Source organism: Macaca fascicularis, chromosome 4, assembly GCF_037993035.2.
Source record: "Macaca fascicularis isolate 582-1 chromosome 4, T2T-MFA8v1.1".
Lineage (NCBI taxonomy): Eukaryota > Metazoa > Chordata > Mammalia > Primates > Cercopithecidae > Macaca > Macaca fascicularis.
The window spans coordinates 139,939,986-139,956,491 of NC_088378.1; the positions used below are offsets into that span (position 1 = coordinate 139,939,986).

Below are 16,506 nucleotides of genomic sequence, written 5' to 3' on the forward strand. Positions count from 1 at the left end.
ATTCACCTCCGCACTGCGGCCAAGGGAGGCCCGCCCTGCCATGGGCTGCTGCCTGTGGCCTTGGGCAGGCATGAGCAAAAGGGCCAGGGGGGTTGCCTGCCCTCCCCCACCCTGTGGGGGCCTTCCTCCCCCTCTACTGGGCCTCGGTTAATTATAACTCTGACCTAAGTGCCCTGTGACGTCGTGCCCGGGCCAGCCCTTCCTAGGAGACCCAGCAACCAGGTAGGGGAGGGCCTGAGAGGACTCAGGCTTCCTGTGCATGGGGAGTGTTTCTGCAGCAGGGCTGGGAACTCAGCCAGGGACTGGGGAGGGGGGCCTGGGGGAGGAACCCTGGACCCCTCTCCTGGCAGCTGTGTATGTCCCTAATGGTCAGATGAGGCCCTCAGGTTGTCTGGGTGACAGAGAGGGCGGGGAAGCCAGGCTGCAGCAGACGCGACTTTTGAGGTAAAGCAGGTGCCCATGGAGACCCGCAGAGCTGGCCTGCCCTGGAATTGCAGCTGCTTCCTCCTCCCTTGAGAGCCTTCTGTCTCCCAGGTCCATGTCTCAGCCATGCTCCCCACGGAAGTGCCCCAGTCCCACCCGGGCCCCTCAGTGTTGCTTCTGCTGCAGCTGCTGCTGCCCCCCACATCTGCCTTCTTCCCCAACATCTGGAGCCTGCTGGCTGCCCCTGGCTCCATCACCCACCAAGACCTAACTGAGGAGGCAGCACTCAACGTCACCCTGCAGCTCTTCCTGGAGCGGCCACCCCCAGGCCGCCCCCCTCTTCGTCTTGAGGACTTCCTGGTGAGCATCCCAGGGTCCTGTCACACCCCTGCCAGAGTCCCCAATTCCTGGGGCCTCTACTCCGTGAGGGCTCTGGTTGCCAAGAGAAGAGACACCCATGGCCCCATCCCTGCAGCAACAATCCCCAGTAGTCTTGGTCCTGAAATTAGGAGTCCCCCTCCTTTGTGGGGCTCAGGACCCTCATACCCAGCCTTGAGTGTCAGTTGCTGAGATAAGGTGGGCAACAGTCAATCCAAAGGGCCTCCCTGGAGCCCCGTCCTCCGCTATTCTCCCCAGGGTCGAACACTCCTTGCCGATGACCTCTTTGCCGCCTACTTTGGACCTGGTTCTCCTTCTCGGCGGTTCCGAGCAGCCTTAGGTGAGGTGTCTCGTGCCAATGCGGCCCAGGACTTCCTGCCGACTTCCAGGAATGACCCCGACCTGCACTTTGATGCTGAGCGACTGGATCAGGGACGCGCGCAACTGGTAGGGGCTCTGCGGGAGACCCTGGTGGCAACCAGAGCCCTTGACCACACCCTGGCTCGCCAGCGCCTCGGGGCTGCACTTCATGCCCTGCAGGTGAGAACAGGGTTGGGTTGATGGTCAGAGGGGTCTTCATGTCCGGGATAGAGAGCATCCTATGGTGCCTTCTTGATCATGCCTTCTCCACTCTGGAAGGGGTGGGCACTGGCACGTGGTGCCCCGAGGTTGTGTCCCAGTTCCCCACCTCCAAGCTGGCAGTGCTTCCTGTAGGAACAGCAAGGAGGGCACTGTGGCTGGAGGGAAGTGAGGGTGAGAGAGGAAGGCTGTGAGGTCAGAGAGCTGAGGGAGCAGCACATGCTGCAGGACCCTGCAGGCCCAGAGAGGCCTTGGGTTAGACTCTGAGCTGGGAAGAGATGCTGGGACAGTTTCCACCCGGGCAAAGCTCTGCTCTGAGCATGGAGAGGGGGCGGTGGAGGGGACTTGGGGTGTCTGGTGGGAGTAGTGGGAGTAGGAGGGGACTTTCCAGGTGGGGAACTCAAAGGAGTGGCATATTAATGCTGGGGATGGTGAGAAAGGTCAGACTAGTGCCTCATTCCCCTTCTCCTGTCCTCTGGACCAGGATTTCTACAGTCATAGCAACTGGGTGGAGCTGGGTGAGCAGCAGCCACACCCTCACCTCCTCTGGCCAAGACAGGAGCTCCAGAACCTGGCACAAGGTACGGCTGTGACCCTGGCGGTGAGGCGGGAGTCCACAGGGCTACCTCAGTCCACCCAGCCACTGTGTCACATTCTGAGGTCCCAGAGGGTGTGATGTTACTTAATCTCCACAAGGACTGAAGTCCCCCAGTCCAAGCAATGCCTGGCTCGGTTAAGCAGCTTCCCCAACGTCACACAGGGAAAAACAGCTAGGACCAGGTCTCCAGAACTCAGTCCCGTCTTAAGTGTGGCTTCTTCCCCGCACTGACTCACACGGGGCCTTCTCCCACAGCTGCCTCATCCTCTCGCCTGGAAGCTGCCTCCTGTCCACAACTCACAGAGGGTGCAGTCCCCATAGGATTGGTCCCTACATGTACTGTTTGGGTTTTTTTCTTATTATTTATTTATGTATTTATTTTTTAGAGATGAGGTCTCACTATGTGGCACAGGCTGGTCTCAAACTCCTAGACTCAAGCAATCTGCCCGCCTCTACCTTCTAAAGTGCTAGGATTACAGGCGTGAGCCACCGCGCCCAGCCTGTGCTGTGTTTTCTAGCACGGCCCCAGTTTCAAACATTCAGGCTCACTGTGGGCCCATGATCCTAGGTTTTAGTTCAGAAAGCCTTGCTAGGGAACTTCTGGGCTTTCACTTCATCCCAGCTGGGAGGAAAAGGTGAAGAGGTTAGGGTGTGTGGGGATAAAGGCTGGGGGTGGCAGAATCTTGGGTTCTAGTCCTGCCCTCTCTTCCCAGTGGCTGATCCTACCTGCTCTGATTGCGAGGCGTTGAGCTGCCCTGGGAATTGGCTGGGCTTCACACTCCTCACCTCTGGCTACTTTGGAACTCATCCCCCGAAACCTCCAGGTACCAGACAAGAAAGTTCCCCAGAAGTAAGGGGAGAAAGTCACTCCCTTACAGGATCTCTGTCCTGTAGGCCCGTATGCCTTTGCTATGGCATCTCCTCCTAGGAGGAGAGGATGCTGGGAACAGGGTGGGTGGAGGAAAGTCCCCTGAGGAGGCTGTGGTGGGGTTGAGGTAGGGGAGCAACTTCTTCCTCCACTGATAGGATTTCTCCCTTGTCATAGGCAGCTTTGGGGGACTGGCTGGAGGGATCAGGGGATCCACCATGTGCTGTGCTGATTGACTATGGCGCCCTAAGATTTACTCCAGAATTTCCCTCCACAAAGCATCATCCTTTTTTTTTTTTTTTTTTGAGACAGAGTTTTGCTCTTGTTGCCCAGGCTGGAGTGCAGTGGCGCGATCTCGGCTCACCGCAACCTCCGCCTCCCGGGTTGAAGTGATTCTCCTGCCTCAGCCTCCCGAGTAGCTGGGATTACAGGCATGAGTCACCACGCCTGGCTAATTTTGTATTTTTAGTAGAGACGGGGTTTCATCATGTTTGCCAGGCTGGTCTCAAACTCCTGACTTCAGGTGATCTGCCCGCCTTGGCCTCCCAAAGTGCTGGGATTACTGGTGTGAGCCACCTTGTCCAGTCATCATTTATTTATTTATTTATTTGAGACTGAGTCTCGCTCTGCCGCCCAGGCTGGAGTGCAGTGGCACGATCTCGGTTCGGTTCACTGCAACCTCCACCTCTTGGGATCAAGCTATTCTCCTTCCTCAGTCTCCTAAGTAGCTGGGATTACAAGCATGCGCCACCACACTTGTCTAATTTTTATAGTTTTAGTAGAGACAGAGTTTCACCATGTTGGCCAGGCTGGTCTCGAGCTCCTGATCTCAGATGATCTGCCTGCCTCAACCTCCCAAAGTGCTAGGATTTCAGGCGTGAGCCACTGCGCCCACCCCCATCATCATTTCTTGCTGAACCCTTGCTGAGGGGTGAGAGGGTCAGGCCAGGTCTGAAAGGGCCTCATTTTCTTAGGAGGCAGTGGGTTTTTGACCTCCACTCTCCAGATCCCTTTCCCCAACCCAGGGAAATGTAGCCACGGGGGCCATTTTGACCTGAGCAGCTCCCAGCCACCGAGGGGAGGCATCAACAAGGACAGCACATCCCCTGGCTTCTCCCCTCACCACATGCTGCACCTCCAGGCTGCAAAACTGGCCCTTCTAGCCTCCATCCAGGCCTTCGGCCTTCTGCGAAGCCGCCTGGGAGACAGGGATTTCTCCAGGTGAGTGGCCTCCTAGGGATGGACCCCCTCATGGGTAGGCATTCCTGTGGGAACTGAGAAACTAGACACTGGAGACAAACGTGCAGACCCTTCACTGTGTCTCTGGCTTGCTCCCCAGGCTGCTGGACATCACCCCAGCCTCCAGCCTGAGCTTTGTCCTGGACACCACGGGCAGCATGGGTGAGGAGATCAACGCTGCCAAAATCCAGGCTCGCCACATTGTGGAGCAGCGGAGGGGCAGCCCCATGGAGCCTATCCACTATGTCCTGGTGCCTTTTCATGACCCAGGTAAGTGTGGTCTGGCTAGGACAGTAGAGGGGAGGAAAATTCAAGGTAAGGGATAGACTGGGCATGGTGGCTCACGCCTGTAATCCCAGCACTTTGGGAGGCTGAGGCAGGTGGATCACCTGAGGTTGGGAGTTTGAGACCAGCCTGACCAACATGGAGAAACCCCGTCTCTACTAAAAATACAAAATTAGCCGGGCGTAGTGGTGCATGCCTGTAATCCCAGCTACTCGGGAGGCTGAGGCAGGAGAATCGCTTGAACCCGGGAGGCGGAGGTTGCGGTGAACCGAGATCGCAACTTTGCACTCCAGCCTGGGCAACAAGAGCAAAAAACTCCGTCTCAGAAAAAAAAAAAAAGAAAGAAAAGAAAAAAAGGTAAGGGATAAAGGCCTGTGGTGAGGAAGTGGGCTCGTGGTGGCACTTCCTGTAGTAGTCCTGAGTGAGCCTCTATGGTGTGCATACAGAAAATTAGCAGCAACCTGGGTGGGGTGGCTCACAACTGTAATCCCAGCACTTTGGGAGGCAGAGGTGGGAAGATCGTTTGAACCCAGAAGTTCAAGACCAACCTGGGCGACACAGAGATTCAGGTCTCCACAAAAAAATTAATAAAAATTATGTGTGGGAGTGGTGGCGCATGCCTATAGTCCCAGCTACTTGGGAAGCGGAGGCAGGAGGATCACTTGAGCCCAGGACATTGAGGGTGCAGTGAGCCGTGATGGCACTACTGCACTCCAGGGTGGCCTGGGTGACGCCGTGAGGCCCTGTCTCTAAAAAAAAACAAAAAAACAAAAACAAAAACAAAAAAAGATAACTAGCAGCCTTGTCTCCCGCTGTTTCTAAAATGACAGCACTTTCCATTAGTTTAATGCATGATTCATACTTTGGCACGTGGCCTCTGCTTTCTTAGCCTTTCATGCTAATAAGCCATTTTCTTTTTTTTCTTTTTCTTTTTTTTTTTTTTTTTTTTTTGAGACGGAGTCTTGCTCTGTCGCCCAGGCTGGAGTGCAGTGCGAGATCTGGGCTCACTACAAGCTCCGCCTCCTGGGTTCCAGCCATTCTCCTGCCTCAGCCTCCCGAGTAGCTGGGACTACAGGCGCCCGCCACCTTGCCCGGCTAATTTTTGTATTTTTAGTACAGACGGGGTTTCACTGTCTTAGCCAGGATGGTCTCAATCTCCTGACCTCGTAATCTGCCTGCTTTGGCCTCCCAAAGTGCTGGGATTACAGGCGTGAGCCACCGCGCCCGGCCGCCATTTTCAATTCTCTCCATTTCCTATAGACAGAGATGGGGATGAAGATGGAGTTGGTGGGGCCAGGCTTCTGGGAAGCCTCTGAGATAGCTAGCTACATTGTATTCCTTTCCCATTGACTGGAAGTTAGACTCTCTGGCTTGAGTCTGACTGTGTCCCTTTAGGCTGGTCATGTAAACTTTCTTTGCCTGGATTTCATCATCCATAAAGTGGGTCAGTATCAGTTATGTATCGGTTAGGGTGGGGCAGGAACAAATCACAATGGTGGAATGACGTCAGTTAAGGCTATTTTCACTTCTTTTGTGGATCTTCAGTTGCTTCAGGCTACCTGGATGTATAAGTGCAGGTCACAGGGGATATGATGGCTTAGCTTGGGCTCAGAGGCCTGACACCTCCCTCATCCTGCCTAACTCCCAGAGTTGAAATGATGATCAAATAAAATGCCTACTGGGCTGAGAGTTGCCTAAGTTTGAGTCTTATTTGTCTGCATACATCCTACAGTGGCCGGCATTTATTTATAATAGAGAATTATTATGTTTGATGAAGATATAAATAAAGGTATAATTAAGAACTTAGCACTTATGTGTCAAAGCACTATCTTAAAATTTGCAAAATCAACTCATTTAGTCCTCCCAATAAGCCTCTGAGGTAAGTGCTATTCTGTCTCTTTTCTTATGAGGAAACCCAGTGTTTTTTCCTTTTTTTTTTTTTTTTTTTTTTTGGAGTCTCACTCTGTCACCCAGGCTGGAGTGCAATGATACGATCATGGCTCACTGCAGCCTTGATTCAAGTGATCCTCCTGCCTCAGCCTCATGAGTAGCTGGGACTACAGACAAGCACCACCATATCTGGCTAATTTTTGTGTTTTTTTTGGTAGAGATGGGGTCTCACTATGTTACCCAGGCTGATTTTGAGCTCCTGGGCTCAAGTGATCCTCCCACTTCAGCCTCTCAAAGTGCTGGGATTATAGGCGTGACCAGGTTTTTTTTTTTTTTTTTTTTAAATATATGTACATGTACCCAATAAAGGCCTACAGGAAATGCCACCATTTTTTTTTTTTTTTTTTTTTTTTTGAGACGGAGTCTTGCTGTGTCGCTCAGGCTGGAGTGCAGTGGCCGGATCTCAGCTCATTGCAAGCTCCGCCTCCCGGGTTTTTACGTCATTCTCCTGCCTCAGCCTCCCGAGTAGCTGGGACTACAGGCGCCCGCCACCTCGCCCGGCTAGTTTTTTGTATTTTTTTAGTAGAGACGGGGTTTCACCGTGTTAGCCAGGATGGTCTCGAACTCCTGATGTCGTGATCCGCCTGTCTCGGCCTCCCAAAGTGCTGGGATTACAGGCTTGAGCCACCGCGCCCGGCCAGCCACCATTTTTTTTAAGGGAGTGGAGGCCCACCTTCTCACCAGGGACACCTAGGTCTGCCCTGCCCTGCCCCGCCCCGCCCTGACAAGTGTGACTCTTTTTTTTTTTTTTTTTTTTTTGAGACGAAGTCTCACTCTGTCGCCAGACTGGAGTGCAGTGGCACGATCTTGGCTCACTGCAACCTCCACCTCCTGGGTTCAAGTGATTCTCCTGCCTCAGCCTCCCCAGTAGCTGGGGCACGTGCCACCACACCCAGCTAACTTTTGTATTTTTTAGTAGAGACAGGGTTTCACCAATTTGGCCAGGATGGTCTTGATCTCTTGACCTCATGATCCACCTGCCTCGGGTTCCCAAAGTGCTAGGATTACAGGTGTGAGCCACTGCGCCTGGCCAAGTATGAGTCTTATAATGGAGTATTGTTATTTCACTACTTGTCCACTCCAGAAGCACATAGGGACCCTCAACTGGGGAAGTGGCTCTGGGTAGGAATGAGGGGAGCTCTTTCCTCACTTATCTTAACTTCCTTTCCCCTTCCCAGGGTTTGGCCCTGTCTTTACAGCCAGTGACCCTGACAGCTTCTGGCAACAGCTTAATGAGATCCACGCCTTGGGGGGTGGAGACGAGCCTGAGATGTGCCTGTCAGCCCTGCAGGTCTGGCCCCTCCGCTCTTCCCTTCTTATCCCCACCGCATTTCCTGGCCCTGCCACCAGGGGGAGCTAGATCCCTCCTGGGGCTCCCCGCTACCTTCAGAACCTAGATCCACTAGCTTCACTCCAGGATTACCGGGCCATATTCCCTTCTGCTTCATCCTCCTTGGCTCTACCCATTCCCCTCCTGCTGCCATTGTTAACACTGGTCGTTGTCTTCCCTGCCAGCTGGCCCTGCTGCACACACCTCCACTCTCAGACATCTTTGTCTTCACGGATGCCTCCCCTAAGGATGCCTTTCTCACCAACCAGGTGGAATCCCTGACTCAGGAACGGCGCTGCCGGGTGAGCAGAGCTGGTGAGAGACCCAGTGTTAGCCTCCCAGGGATGAGAGAGACCCTGTGATGACAATCTCATCACGAGGGTTGCACCACACTATGGTGGCCCGACAAGCCTTGGCACATGGGAGAAGCAGACAATGAACGAAACCTTTCCTGATACCTTTAATGATACACGTAGGAGACCCCACCCTTAATAATGCAGAATTTTTATTTGAACCTGCCCAGTAAACAATGTGAAGAACTGGGGATCTAGTCGCCAAAAATCCACTGTGACAAGGGGGTGGCCAACTACTAACTGAAGGCAGGGGGTTGTCATTGGGAGACCCCATCCTAGCAGCCAGAAGGCAGGCAGAGACCTTATCACGAACCATCAGCTCTGGAGAAAGCTTGAGCACAGGGATTCTCCTTCATAATAGTGGATGGCACTTGGACACCCCAACCACCGAGCTCTCTTCTGGCCACAGGTAACATTCCTGGTGACTGAAGACACCTCAAGGGTTCAGGGCCGAGCTCGGCGTGAGATCTTGTCCCCTCTGCGTTTTGAGCCATACAAAGCAGTGGCCCTGGCCTCAGGAGGAGAAGTGATCTTCACCAAAGACCAGCACATTGGAGACGTGGCAGCCATTGTTGGGGACAGCATGGCTGCCCTGGTGAGCAAGTGGGGGCCAGGGCCTTCACTTAGGAACTGAAGGGTGGTCAGGCTGCACCTCTCTTTTTATAGGAGAAAGGGGAATCACTCTCACTGCTGTGTTGTTCTTCCAGTCACGGGGCAGGAAAGGAAGTTTCTCCCCCTCTGAGATCCATGGCTAGCCATTTCTTTTTTTTTGAGATGGAGTCTCACTGTCACCCAGGCTGGAGTGCAGTGGCGCGATCTTGGCTCACTGCAAGCTCTGCCTCCCAGGTTCAAGGGATTCTCCTGCCTCAGCCTCCCGAGTACCTGGAGTTAAGGCACCCACCACCAGGCCCGGCTAATTTTTGTATTTTTTAAGTAGAGCCAGGGTTTCACCAGTTTTTTGGCCAGGTTGGTCTCGAACTCCTGACCTCAAGTGATCCGCCCACCTTCGCCTCCCACAGTGCTGGGATTATAGGCTCGAGGCACTGCGCCTGGCCTGTATTGTCCTTTTATATCAGTAAACCCCTCCCCGCTTGGCTTCCAGTATTCTGCCTTCAGCATTACCACAGGAAGTCCTACCGTCTTTCTGGGGAGGTGGCTTGTATTTTGCAGAGGCAGAGTCTTGCTTTATTGACTAGGCTGGTCTTGAACCCCTGGCCTCAAGTGATCCTCCTGTCTTGGTCTCCCAGGTGCTGGGATTACAGACATGAGCCACTATGCCTGGCCCATCATCTTTTAATGGGGCACAAGATGTGATTGTCTCATCCTGAATCCCTTGCCTCCAACTTTGTCCCTGACCATAATAACTTCATCCCTGGCCCTGTGCCCCTCTCTCACTGTACCCCTTTCTCTCTGTGTGACGTGGTTTTTTTCTTTTTTTTTTTTTTAAGACAGAGTCTTGCACTGTCACCCGGGCTGGAGTGCAATGGTGCGATCTTGGCTCACTGCAACCTCCGCCTCCTGGGTTCAAGCAATTCTCCTGCCCCAGCCTCCCAAGTAGCTGAGATTATAGGCACCCACCACCACACCTGGCTAATTTTTTTTTTTTTTTTTTTTTTTTTAGTAGAGACATAGTTTCACTATGTTAGCCAGGCTGGTCTCGAACTCCTGACCTTGTGATTCGCCTGCCTCAGCCTCCCAAAGTGCTGGGATTACAAGCGTGAGCCACCACACCCGGCCCAATGACATGGTTTCTTCCTATCTCCCCTATCTTCTTTGTTTCATCCCATACCTCATCTTCTCCCCCATTTTCTGGTCCTGCTGATCCCTCAAGGTGACTCTTCCCCTGGACCCTCCTTTTGCGGTGCCTGGGCGGCCACTTGTGTTCAGCGTGGATGGGCTGCTCCAGAAGATCACAGTCCGGATCCACGGGGACATCAGCAGCTTCTGGATCAAGAACCCTGCAGGTACGTCTGAAGGCAAAGGGAAGAATGGCGACTGGGGAATAGACAGTCGAGGGGATGTACTCAAGGAGAGCCAGTGTTTCATTTCTTCCCTGACCCCAGGGGTCTCCCAGGACCAGAAGGAAGGCACAGGTCCTCTAGGTCACACTCACCGCTTTGGGCAGTTCTGGATGGTGACCATGCATGACCCTCCACAGACAGGAACCTGGGAGATCCAGGTCACAGCTGAGGACACCCCCGGGGTGAGAGTGCAAGGTAAGGAGGGAGGTGTTCCTGGGAAAGGAGAGGAGAGACTGCAGGCCTCGGAGAACACCATCAGTCACATTCCTTTCAGGAAGGGCTCTGACTGCCTTTGCCCTTTCCCAGCCCAGACCTCCCTGGACTTCCTCTTCCACTTTGGGATCTCCATGGAGGACGGACCCCACCCTGGCCTCTACCCCCTGACTCAGCCAGTTGCAGGTACCTCTATTCCCTGAGCCCCCACCCACCTAACCCCCAGTTATTTATTTATTTATTTTTTTCCGCTCGCCACCCAGGCTGGAGTGCAGTGGTGCGATCTTGGCTCACTGCAAGCTCCACCTCCCAGGTTCACGCCATTCTCCTGCCTCAGCCTCCTGAGTAGCTGGGACTACAGGCGCCCGCCACCACGCCCGGCTAATGTTTTGTATTTTTGGTAGAGATGGGGTTTCGCTGTGTTAGCCAGGATGGTCTCCATCACTTGACTTCGTGATCCGCCCACCTCGGCCTCCCAAAGCGCTGGGATTACAGGCGTGAGCCACCGCGCCCGGCCAAACCCCCAGTTTTTTATATATATATGTGTGTGTGTGTGTATATATGTGTGTGTATATATATATAACGTATATATGTATACATACATCTATGCATATGCATAACTTTTATATTGAGTTATAATTTACATAATGTGCACTAAAGTGTACAGTTTGATGGATTTCATATAATACGCCCAGTTCAGGATATAGGACATTTCCAGCACCCCAGAACTCCCTCCTGATACTCCCCATCGATACCCCTTGAAGGTAACCTATTTTTCCATCCATACTCCCCAGAGGGAACCCTTATTTTGAAGGCCATTAATTCTTTTCTCCCTGTGTCTCCGAATCTCACAATGTTCTCCCCTCCTCGCCCCTGTCCCAGGTCTCCAGACCCAGCTGCTGGTAGAAGTGACAGGGTTGGGTTCCCAAGCGAATCCTGGGGATCCTCAGCCGCATTTCTCCCACGTCGTCCTTCGAGGGGTCCCAGACGGTGCCGAACTAGGCCGGGTGCCTTTGGAGCCCGTGGGACCTCCGGAGCGAGGTCTCCTCGCAGCCTCGCTGCCGCCCACGCTGCTGTCCACCCCTAGACCCTTGTCCCTGGAGCTGATTGGCCAGGACGGAGCGGGGCGGCGCCTGCACAGGGCTGCCCCTCAGCCTAGCACTGTAGTCCCTGTCCTTCTGGAGGTGAGACACTAGGGGAAAAATGCGGCTGGGGCTGGAAAGAGTTGGAGCGGCCCCTTCCCTGACGAGCCCTTCTCTGCAGCTTAGTGCGCTCTCGGGTTTCTTGGCCCCGGGCAGCAAGGTCCCGCTCAGTCTGCGCATCGCCAGCTTCTCGGGCCCTCAGGATCTTGACCTTAGGACTTCTGTCAACCCCAGCTTCTCCCTCACCTCCAACCTCTCCAGGTGAGGCCCCTGAACCCTCCAGCTCCCTCTGGCATCTTGTCTCGCCCGTGCTTATCCCAAGCCCCGCCCCTGGCCCCTTCCGATTGGCTCTCAGAATCCTCCTCTCACCTCACGTGCCCCTGCGGGCGTCCCCTGACTCTGGGCTCTGGACAGCCAGGGGCTTTAGCGACGCCTATATCGTCTCTCCAGGGCTCACCTGGAACTGAATGAGTCGGTCTGGGGCCGCCTGTGGCTGGAGGTCCCAGACTCAGCGGCCCCGGATTCCGTGGTGATGGTGACTGTGACTGCAGCGGGACGAGAAGACAGCCCAGTGCCCCCGACTCATGCTTTCCTCCGGCTCCTGGTATTGGCCCCAGCCCCGCAGGTGAGGCACCGCTACTTTCCATCACAGGGTAGGCAAGGCAGGGGGAGGGTGGTGTAGGTTTAATTTGAGTACACTCTGGCACACCCTGTCATTCTCTTCCTCTTCCCCGCAGGACCAGCTCGCCACCCCTACCGGCTCATCTGACCCAACCCTCACCACGGCCACCCCTGCCTTTTCCCCCTTCACATTGGTGACTCAAGGCAGGGCTGGGGCAGGGTTGGCGGGCAGCCCCTGGTGGGGCACAGTTGGAGGGTTGCTTCTTCTGCGAGGCCTGGCCTCCTGGTGACACAACAGACTCTAGAGGGATGGGTCTCCAGCACTATTTTCAACCTGCCCCATTGGTAAGAAGACCCGGGACACATTTGTCACATAGGCCTTAGGACCTTGCCTCTCCTAGCTGGGATGAAGATTTTCTTTTTCTTTTTTTTGAGACGGAGTTTTGCTCTTGTTGCCCAGGCTGGAGTGCAGTGGTGCCATCTCGGCTCACTGCAACCTCCGCCTCCCAGGTTCAAGCAGTTCTCCTGACTCAGCCTCCCAAGTAGCTGGGATCACAGGTGCCCACCACCATGCCCGGCTAATTTTTTGTATTTTTAGTAGAGACAGGGTTTCACTATGTTGGCAAGGCTGGTCTCGAACTCCTGACCTCAAGTGATCCAACTGCCTCGGCCTCCCAAAGTGCTGGGATTACAGGCGTGAGCCACCGCGCCCTGCCAATGAAGGTTTTCTTTCTCCAGCACATCCCTTTCCTTTCTTAAAAACTTCAAGACTGGGGCTGGGCGCGGTGGCTCATGCCTGTAATCCCAGCACTCTGCGAGGCTGAGGCAGGAGGATCACTTGAGCCCAGGAGGTTTAGGCTGCAGTGAGCTGTGGTCGCACCACTGCACTACAGCCTGAGCGACAGTAAGACGTATCACAGAAACAAAACAAAACAAAAAACCCTGTAAGACTGGGATAGAGGGCAATGGATTTTCCCACAATGCACTTTTCCTAACCCTATGAGAAACAAACCAAAGACATTTTTGGAGAAAGTTGCTTTCTGGAGCAGCTTTGGTTTTATTTTTGTATTTAAGGCTGAAGGACAGTTTCAATAAACATGTCTTCTCCCCAGAGGGATTTCAAAGATCATTTTTGCACGTCATACAGGGGAGAATGAGGACGTGAGACACCAAGAAGGTGAAGTTTTCAGGAGCAGAGGAGAAACATTACACCAAGATGTCTGAACTTCATTGACTCACTACCTGGAGCCATTTTTTAGCTGTTAAGAAACAGAAAAAGGAGCCTGGGGCTTCTGACTGTTTCACCAGGCTTAGGGGAGTGAGAGGAGGGTTTAGACACGGGTAGGGCCTCTTGGCCTGTTGGTGCAGCCCCGCTGAGCCATCTCCTCCTTTGGCTGGGTGACTCCTTTCTGCTGCCTTGACAACTCCTGGAGGAGAGGAGAAACAGATGGGGCCTCTGGGCTCCTCCCAGCCCTGTAGGGTGGGGCTCCTGCCCTCTCTCTTGAAGTTTACCTGTTGCCGCCACAAGTTCTGCTTCCTTCGTCTTTCCTTTGAATCCTGGGTGGTGCAGGAACTAGCCTTGTTCAGTGGACTTGGGGAGAACTGGAGGGGAAATTCACTGTGTTTTCTGTTAAGCCAGCACTGACCCCAACAACTCCCCTCACTAGTCCAGCTTCCCAAAAGTCTAAACTGAAAACAATAAACTCACCTTCTCATGAATCAGATTCTGCAAACAGATGTTCACCTTTTGAATCTGGGCTAACGGGGGGCCACCAGGCTCTGAGTGTAAATCTGTTAGAAAATTCTAGAGGAGGAGTTGGAGGCTGACAACATGGTAAAAACCTGAGGTCCATCTGCCACTCTATTCCGGTCACCACAGGCCATCCCTCTCATCCGGATTCCCTCATCCCAGTACCCTCCCAGGCAGGTGGGAAAATCCAATACTCTTCACTTCCATCTCTTTAGCAGGTCAGTTCCTCCATCCCCTCAAATAGCATAACACCCCCTTTCCCTACTCTTCATGGAGCCTCCCTGTCCATCCCTGCCCCATTGGAATAATCCGGCCACGCCCTCATCTCCATGGAGTGATCCAAATCCCTCTGAATGGAATGCAGACCAGCTTCCTCCAGCCCCAACAATGAACACCAACTTAACACTTGGTGGCATCCTGTCATTACGGTGCTGCCTCCAATTCATGATCCCTGACCATTAACTCTCCCCTCTCCAGAGTGGTCTCAGGCTGTGTCTACACATTCCTTGTTCCTCCCTCCCTGGCCCTCCCCCCATTCACACAGAGGGGCAGCCCCCATACCTCACCAAGGGCCCCTAGATGCAGCTGCTGTTGCTGTGCCTCCTTCAGACGGTCTTCAAACCAGGCCTGGCCATGCTGTAGCAGCTCCAGCCCCTGCCACAGGGCATCCTGTTCTCTCTCCAGAGCCTGCATCCTCCGCAGCTGGGAAAGGCAAGCACAGAGGCTGACTCTTGTGCCACAGCAGGGCTCTGGGTTATGGCCCTTTCTCTCCACCCCTGGTTGGGTTCAATGTGTGGTCACTGAGTGTGAACCCAGACTGGCCACTGAGGACCTGGAGGGCAAGGGGAGGCAGGTGGGAACACTGTGGGCCCTCAAATTGAATGGAAACATAAAGGGCAGGTCTATGGAGAGACTTCCCCTGGGACCTCTTGTTGTACTGATACTCACCCAAAGGAAGAAGCTCCGGGCCCCCGGGTCTTGGCGGCTTGTTCCCAGCGGCAGCAGCAGGACTGTGTAGGGAACCTGCACCAAGGGCATCCCGCCAGAGCCCTGGCTCCCCATGGCTCTGAAGTGGGAAGGGTGGAGCCACTCCCACTGGTGCAGCCCGGGTTGGTCCCTCCCTTCCACCCCTGCTTTGCACCCATCCTGCCTCTGCCAGCCTCTCAGGCCCCTTCCCGCTGTGTCTGTCTGAGGCTGGCGTGTTCCTACTTGAGAAGAGAGACCATCTCCCTTGGGCCCCTCTGTCTTCCCTCTAATCTGTTTTGTAGGCCTCTCTGAAGTGGTTCATTCTCATGAACGATCCTTGGGTAGAATCTGAGAGTCTTCCTACAGCAAGGACACTATTTTTATTGAGGCAGGGCAGGTTCCCCTGTGGACTCCTGCTCTGTGTTTCGGATCTTTCCTAGTCTCTCCTTCTGGCTGGCCTAAAGAAACAGTATCTTTCTTCAAAATAAACTTTATTCCTAATATGAAACAAAATTTCTAGAGAAACTAAAGGCGATAAGGAAACAAAGAGGGCATGGCAGCCCACTGGGGTCTCAGGAGGCTGGGGAGGACACAGGAAGGACTCTCAGAGGATGCTGGTGGCAACAGGCAGCACTTCCTGGCTCATGAAAACGTTCAAGTCCAGGTTAGGATCTTCCAAATCCAGTTTCATAAACTTATCCACTAATGTCTGGCAACTGAAGAAGAGAGAAAATAGCAAGATTTATGGCAGAATGGACAACCAAGTCCCTGGGCAGAGGGGAGAGGCTGTGGCACAGGAAACCTGGGATCTTGAAGATTTAGGGATTTCAGAAAGCAATGGTGGGTTTCTGAAGGGCAAAGTGCTGGAGGAAGGCTGAGTCCCTGAAAAGGGGAGAAGAGTTGCAGGAGAAGATGCAGAGAGGGCAAAGACACTGGGGCCACACACTCACTTTTCCATTTGGTTCTTCTTTAGCAAATCCTTGACAGGCTTGATGGGTTTTCCACTGCGGATCAAGTCTGAGACCTAGGAATGACAAGCAAGATGGTGGGAGGAGTACGGCGAGTTGGGGAAGAGAAGGAAAATAAGGGTCAGAAATCCTGTGGACCTAGACCCAGGCCCAATAAGACTAGGAATGGAAGGGAGCTCTTATGTGGACGTGGTTGCACATTTGGATCTCATCACCTCCTTGCCACGAGCCACAAGCTTGTCAGGAAGCCCAGCCTGGGCAGCTGTGTGGGAAGCATGGCTGGCCTTTGCAACACCTTCGCAGACCTGATAGAAGAAGACAAGGTCGTTGCCATCCTCACAGGTCTCCATGGTCTTAAAAGAGAATAAAAGACAGTAAGTATATCATCAATCACCTCCTTCCTGTCCTGAAACCCTTGGCCAATCCTGTGGGGAGGGAGAAAAGGGAAGGGATGTGGTCTCTGTGCTGAGGGAGGCTTTGTTCTGATACAGGAGCCAATCCCCACCTCTGGGAAATGCCCAGCCTGGGGGCCTCCGAGGAGCTAAATTGGTCTTCTCACCAAATACTGCACCAGGGGCCCTTGTGGCAGCAGCTGTAACTGGACAAGGCTCAGAAAGTTGGTGGCCACAAAGATGTGGGGGCACGTGGGTCCACGTGCCAGCCAGTGTCGGAGCACAGCGGCCAGAAGCGCGAGCCCATCCACCTGCAAGGAGGGCAGAGATTAGGGTTCGGAGCCATGGGGACCTCCATGTGCCCCTCTGCACTTGCACTGGCCTTTCCCTGTCTCATGTTCTATTTCTTTTCTGCCCACACAGCCCTATT

General features: G+C 53.9%; 3 protein-coding genes across 21 annotated transcripts in view; 1 reads left to right on the top strand and 2 right to left on the bottom strand.

The window, feature by feature from the left end:
• Positions 1–15,795, top strand: VWA7 (von Willebrand factor A domain containing 7). Of its 5 annotated transcripts, XR_012433984.1 has the most exons (18): positions 1–222; positions 535–783; positions 1,060–1,341; positions 1,865–1,961; positions 2,692–2,802; positions 3,872–4,067; positions 4,186–4,355; positions 7,499–7,611; positions 7,836–7,952; positions 8,413–8,598; positions 9,835–9,967; positions 10,067–10,219; positions 10,331–10,423; positions 11,120–11,421; positions 11,501–11,640; positions 11,830–12,004; positions 12,117–12,345; positions 15,690–15,795. XR_012433984.1 is itself a non-coding variant. In XM_005553472.5 (17 exons), exons 2-17 carry the CDS (start codon positions 550–552, stop codon positions 12,288–12,290), a joined length of 2,676 nt encoding a protein of 891 aa, XP_005553529.3. In that variant the 5' UTR covers positions 1–222; positions 535–549; the 3' UTR covers positions 12,291–12,665. The 5 variants fall into 5 exon arrangements, 4 of the variants coding, with proteins under 4 accessions (XP_005553529.3, XP_045246098.2, XP_073894566.1 ...); XM_005553472.5 differs by lacking the exon at positions 15,690–15,795 and having other exon boundaries at positions 12,117–12,665; XM_045390163.3 differs by lacking the exons at positions 1–222; positions 15,690–15,795 and having other exon boundaries at positions 237–783; positions 12,117–12,665.
• SAPCD1 (suppressor APC domain containing 1) lies at positions 13,021–14,818 on the bottom strand. 4 transcript variants are annotated; one of them, XM_005553484.4, is made up of 5 exons: positions 14,699–14,818; positions 14,312–14,452; positions 13,709–13,804; positions 13,513–13,602; positions 13,021–13,427 (listed from the first exon to the last, which is right to left on the bottom strand). In XM_005553484.4, exons 1-5 carry the CDS (start codon positions 14,810–14,812, stop codon positions 13,332–13,334), a joined length of 537 nt encoding a protein of 178 aa, XP_005553541.2. In that variant the 5' UTR covers positions 14,813–14,818; the 3' UTR covers positions 13,021–13,331. The 4 variants fall into 4 exon arrangements, with proteins under 4 accessions (XP_005553541.2, XP_065399071.1, XP_073894614.1 ...); XM_065542999.1 differs by having other exon boundaries at positions 13,021–13,602; XM_074038513.1 differs by lacking the exon at positions 13,021–13,427 and having other exon boundaries at positions 13,501–13,602; positions 14,317–14,452.
• Positions 15,191–16,506, bottom strand: part of MSH5 (mutS homolog 5) — a 25,220-nt gene continuing 23,904 nt past the window's right edge. For 10 of the 12 annotated variants that reach the window (XM_045390165.2, XM_074038472.1, XM_005553480.4 and 7 more), the window contains 4 exons: positions 16,244–16,387; positions 15,900–16,037; positions 15,667–15,740; positions 15,191–15,432 (listed from right to left, as the gene is read on the bottom strand). In XM_045390165.2, coding sequence (XP_045246100.2) covers positions 15,321–15,432; positions 15,667–15,740; positions 15,900–16,037; positions 16,244–16,387 — 468 coding nt within the window. In that variant the 3' untranslated portion in view covers positions 15,191–15,320. Of the gene's footprint in view, positions 15,433–15,666; positions 15,741–15,899; positions 16,038–16,070; positions 16,110–16,243; positions 16,388–16,506 lie in introns of those variants that run through there. The other 2 variants (XR_012433985.1, XM_074038470.1) reach the window with 2 other exon arrangements.

Coding starts and splice junctions, on each gene's coding strand:
- VWA7 (XM_005553472.5), top strand. CDS start 550: ATGCTCCCCACGGAAGTGCCCCAGTCCCACCCGGGCCCCTCAGTGTTG. Junction 4,356..7,498: donor GGTGCCTTTTCATGACCCAG/GTAAGTGTGGTC, acceptor TCCCCTTCCCAG/GGTTTGGCCCTGTCTTTACA. Junction 10,424..11,119: donor CCTGACTCAGCCAGTTGCAG/GTACCTCTATTC, acceptor CCCCTGTCCCAG/GTCTCCAGACCCAGCTGCTG.
- SAPCD1 (XM_065542999.1), bottom strand. CDS start 14,812: ATGGGGAGCCAGGGCTCTGGCGGGATGCCCTTGGTGCAGGTTCCCTAC. Junction 13,805..14,311: donor ATCTAGGGGCCCTTGGTGAG/GTATGGGGGCTG, acceptor CTCCTCCTCTAG/AATTTTCTAACAGATTTACA. Junction 13,603..13,708: donor AGAATCTGATTCATGAGAAG/GTGAGTTTATTG, acceptor TTTCCCCTCCAG/TTCTCCCCAAGTCCACTGAA.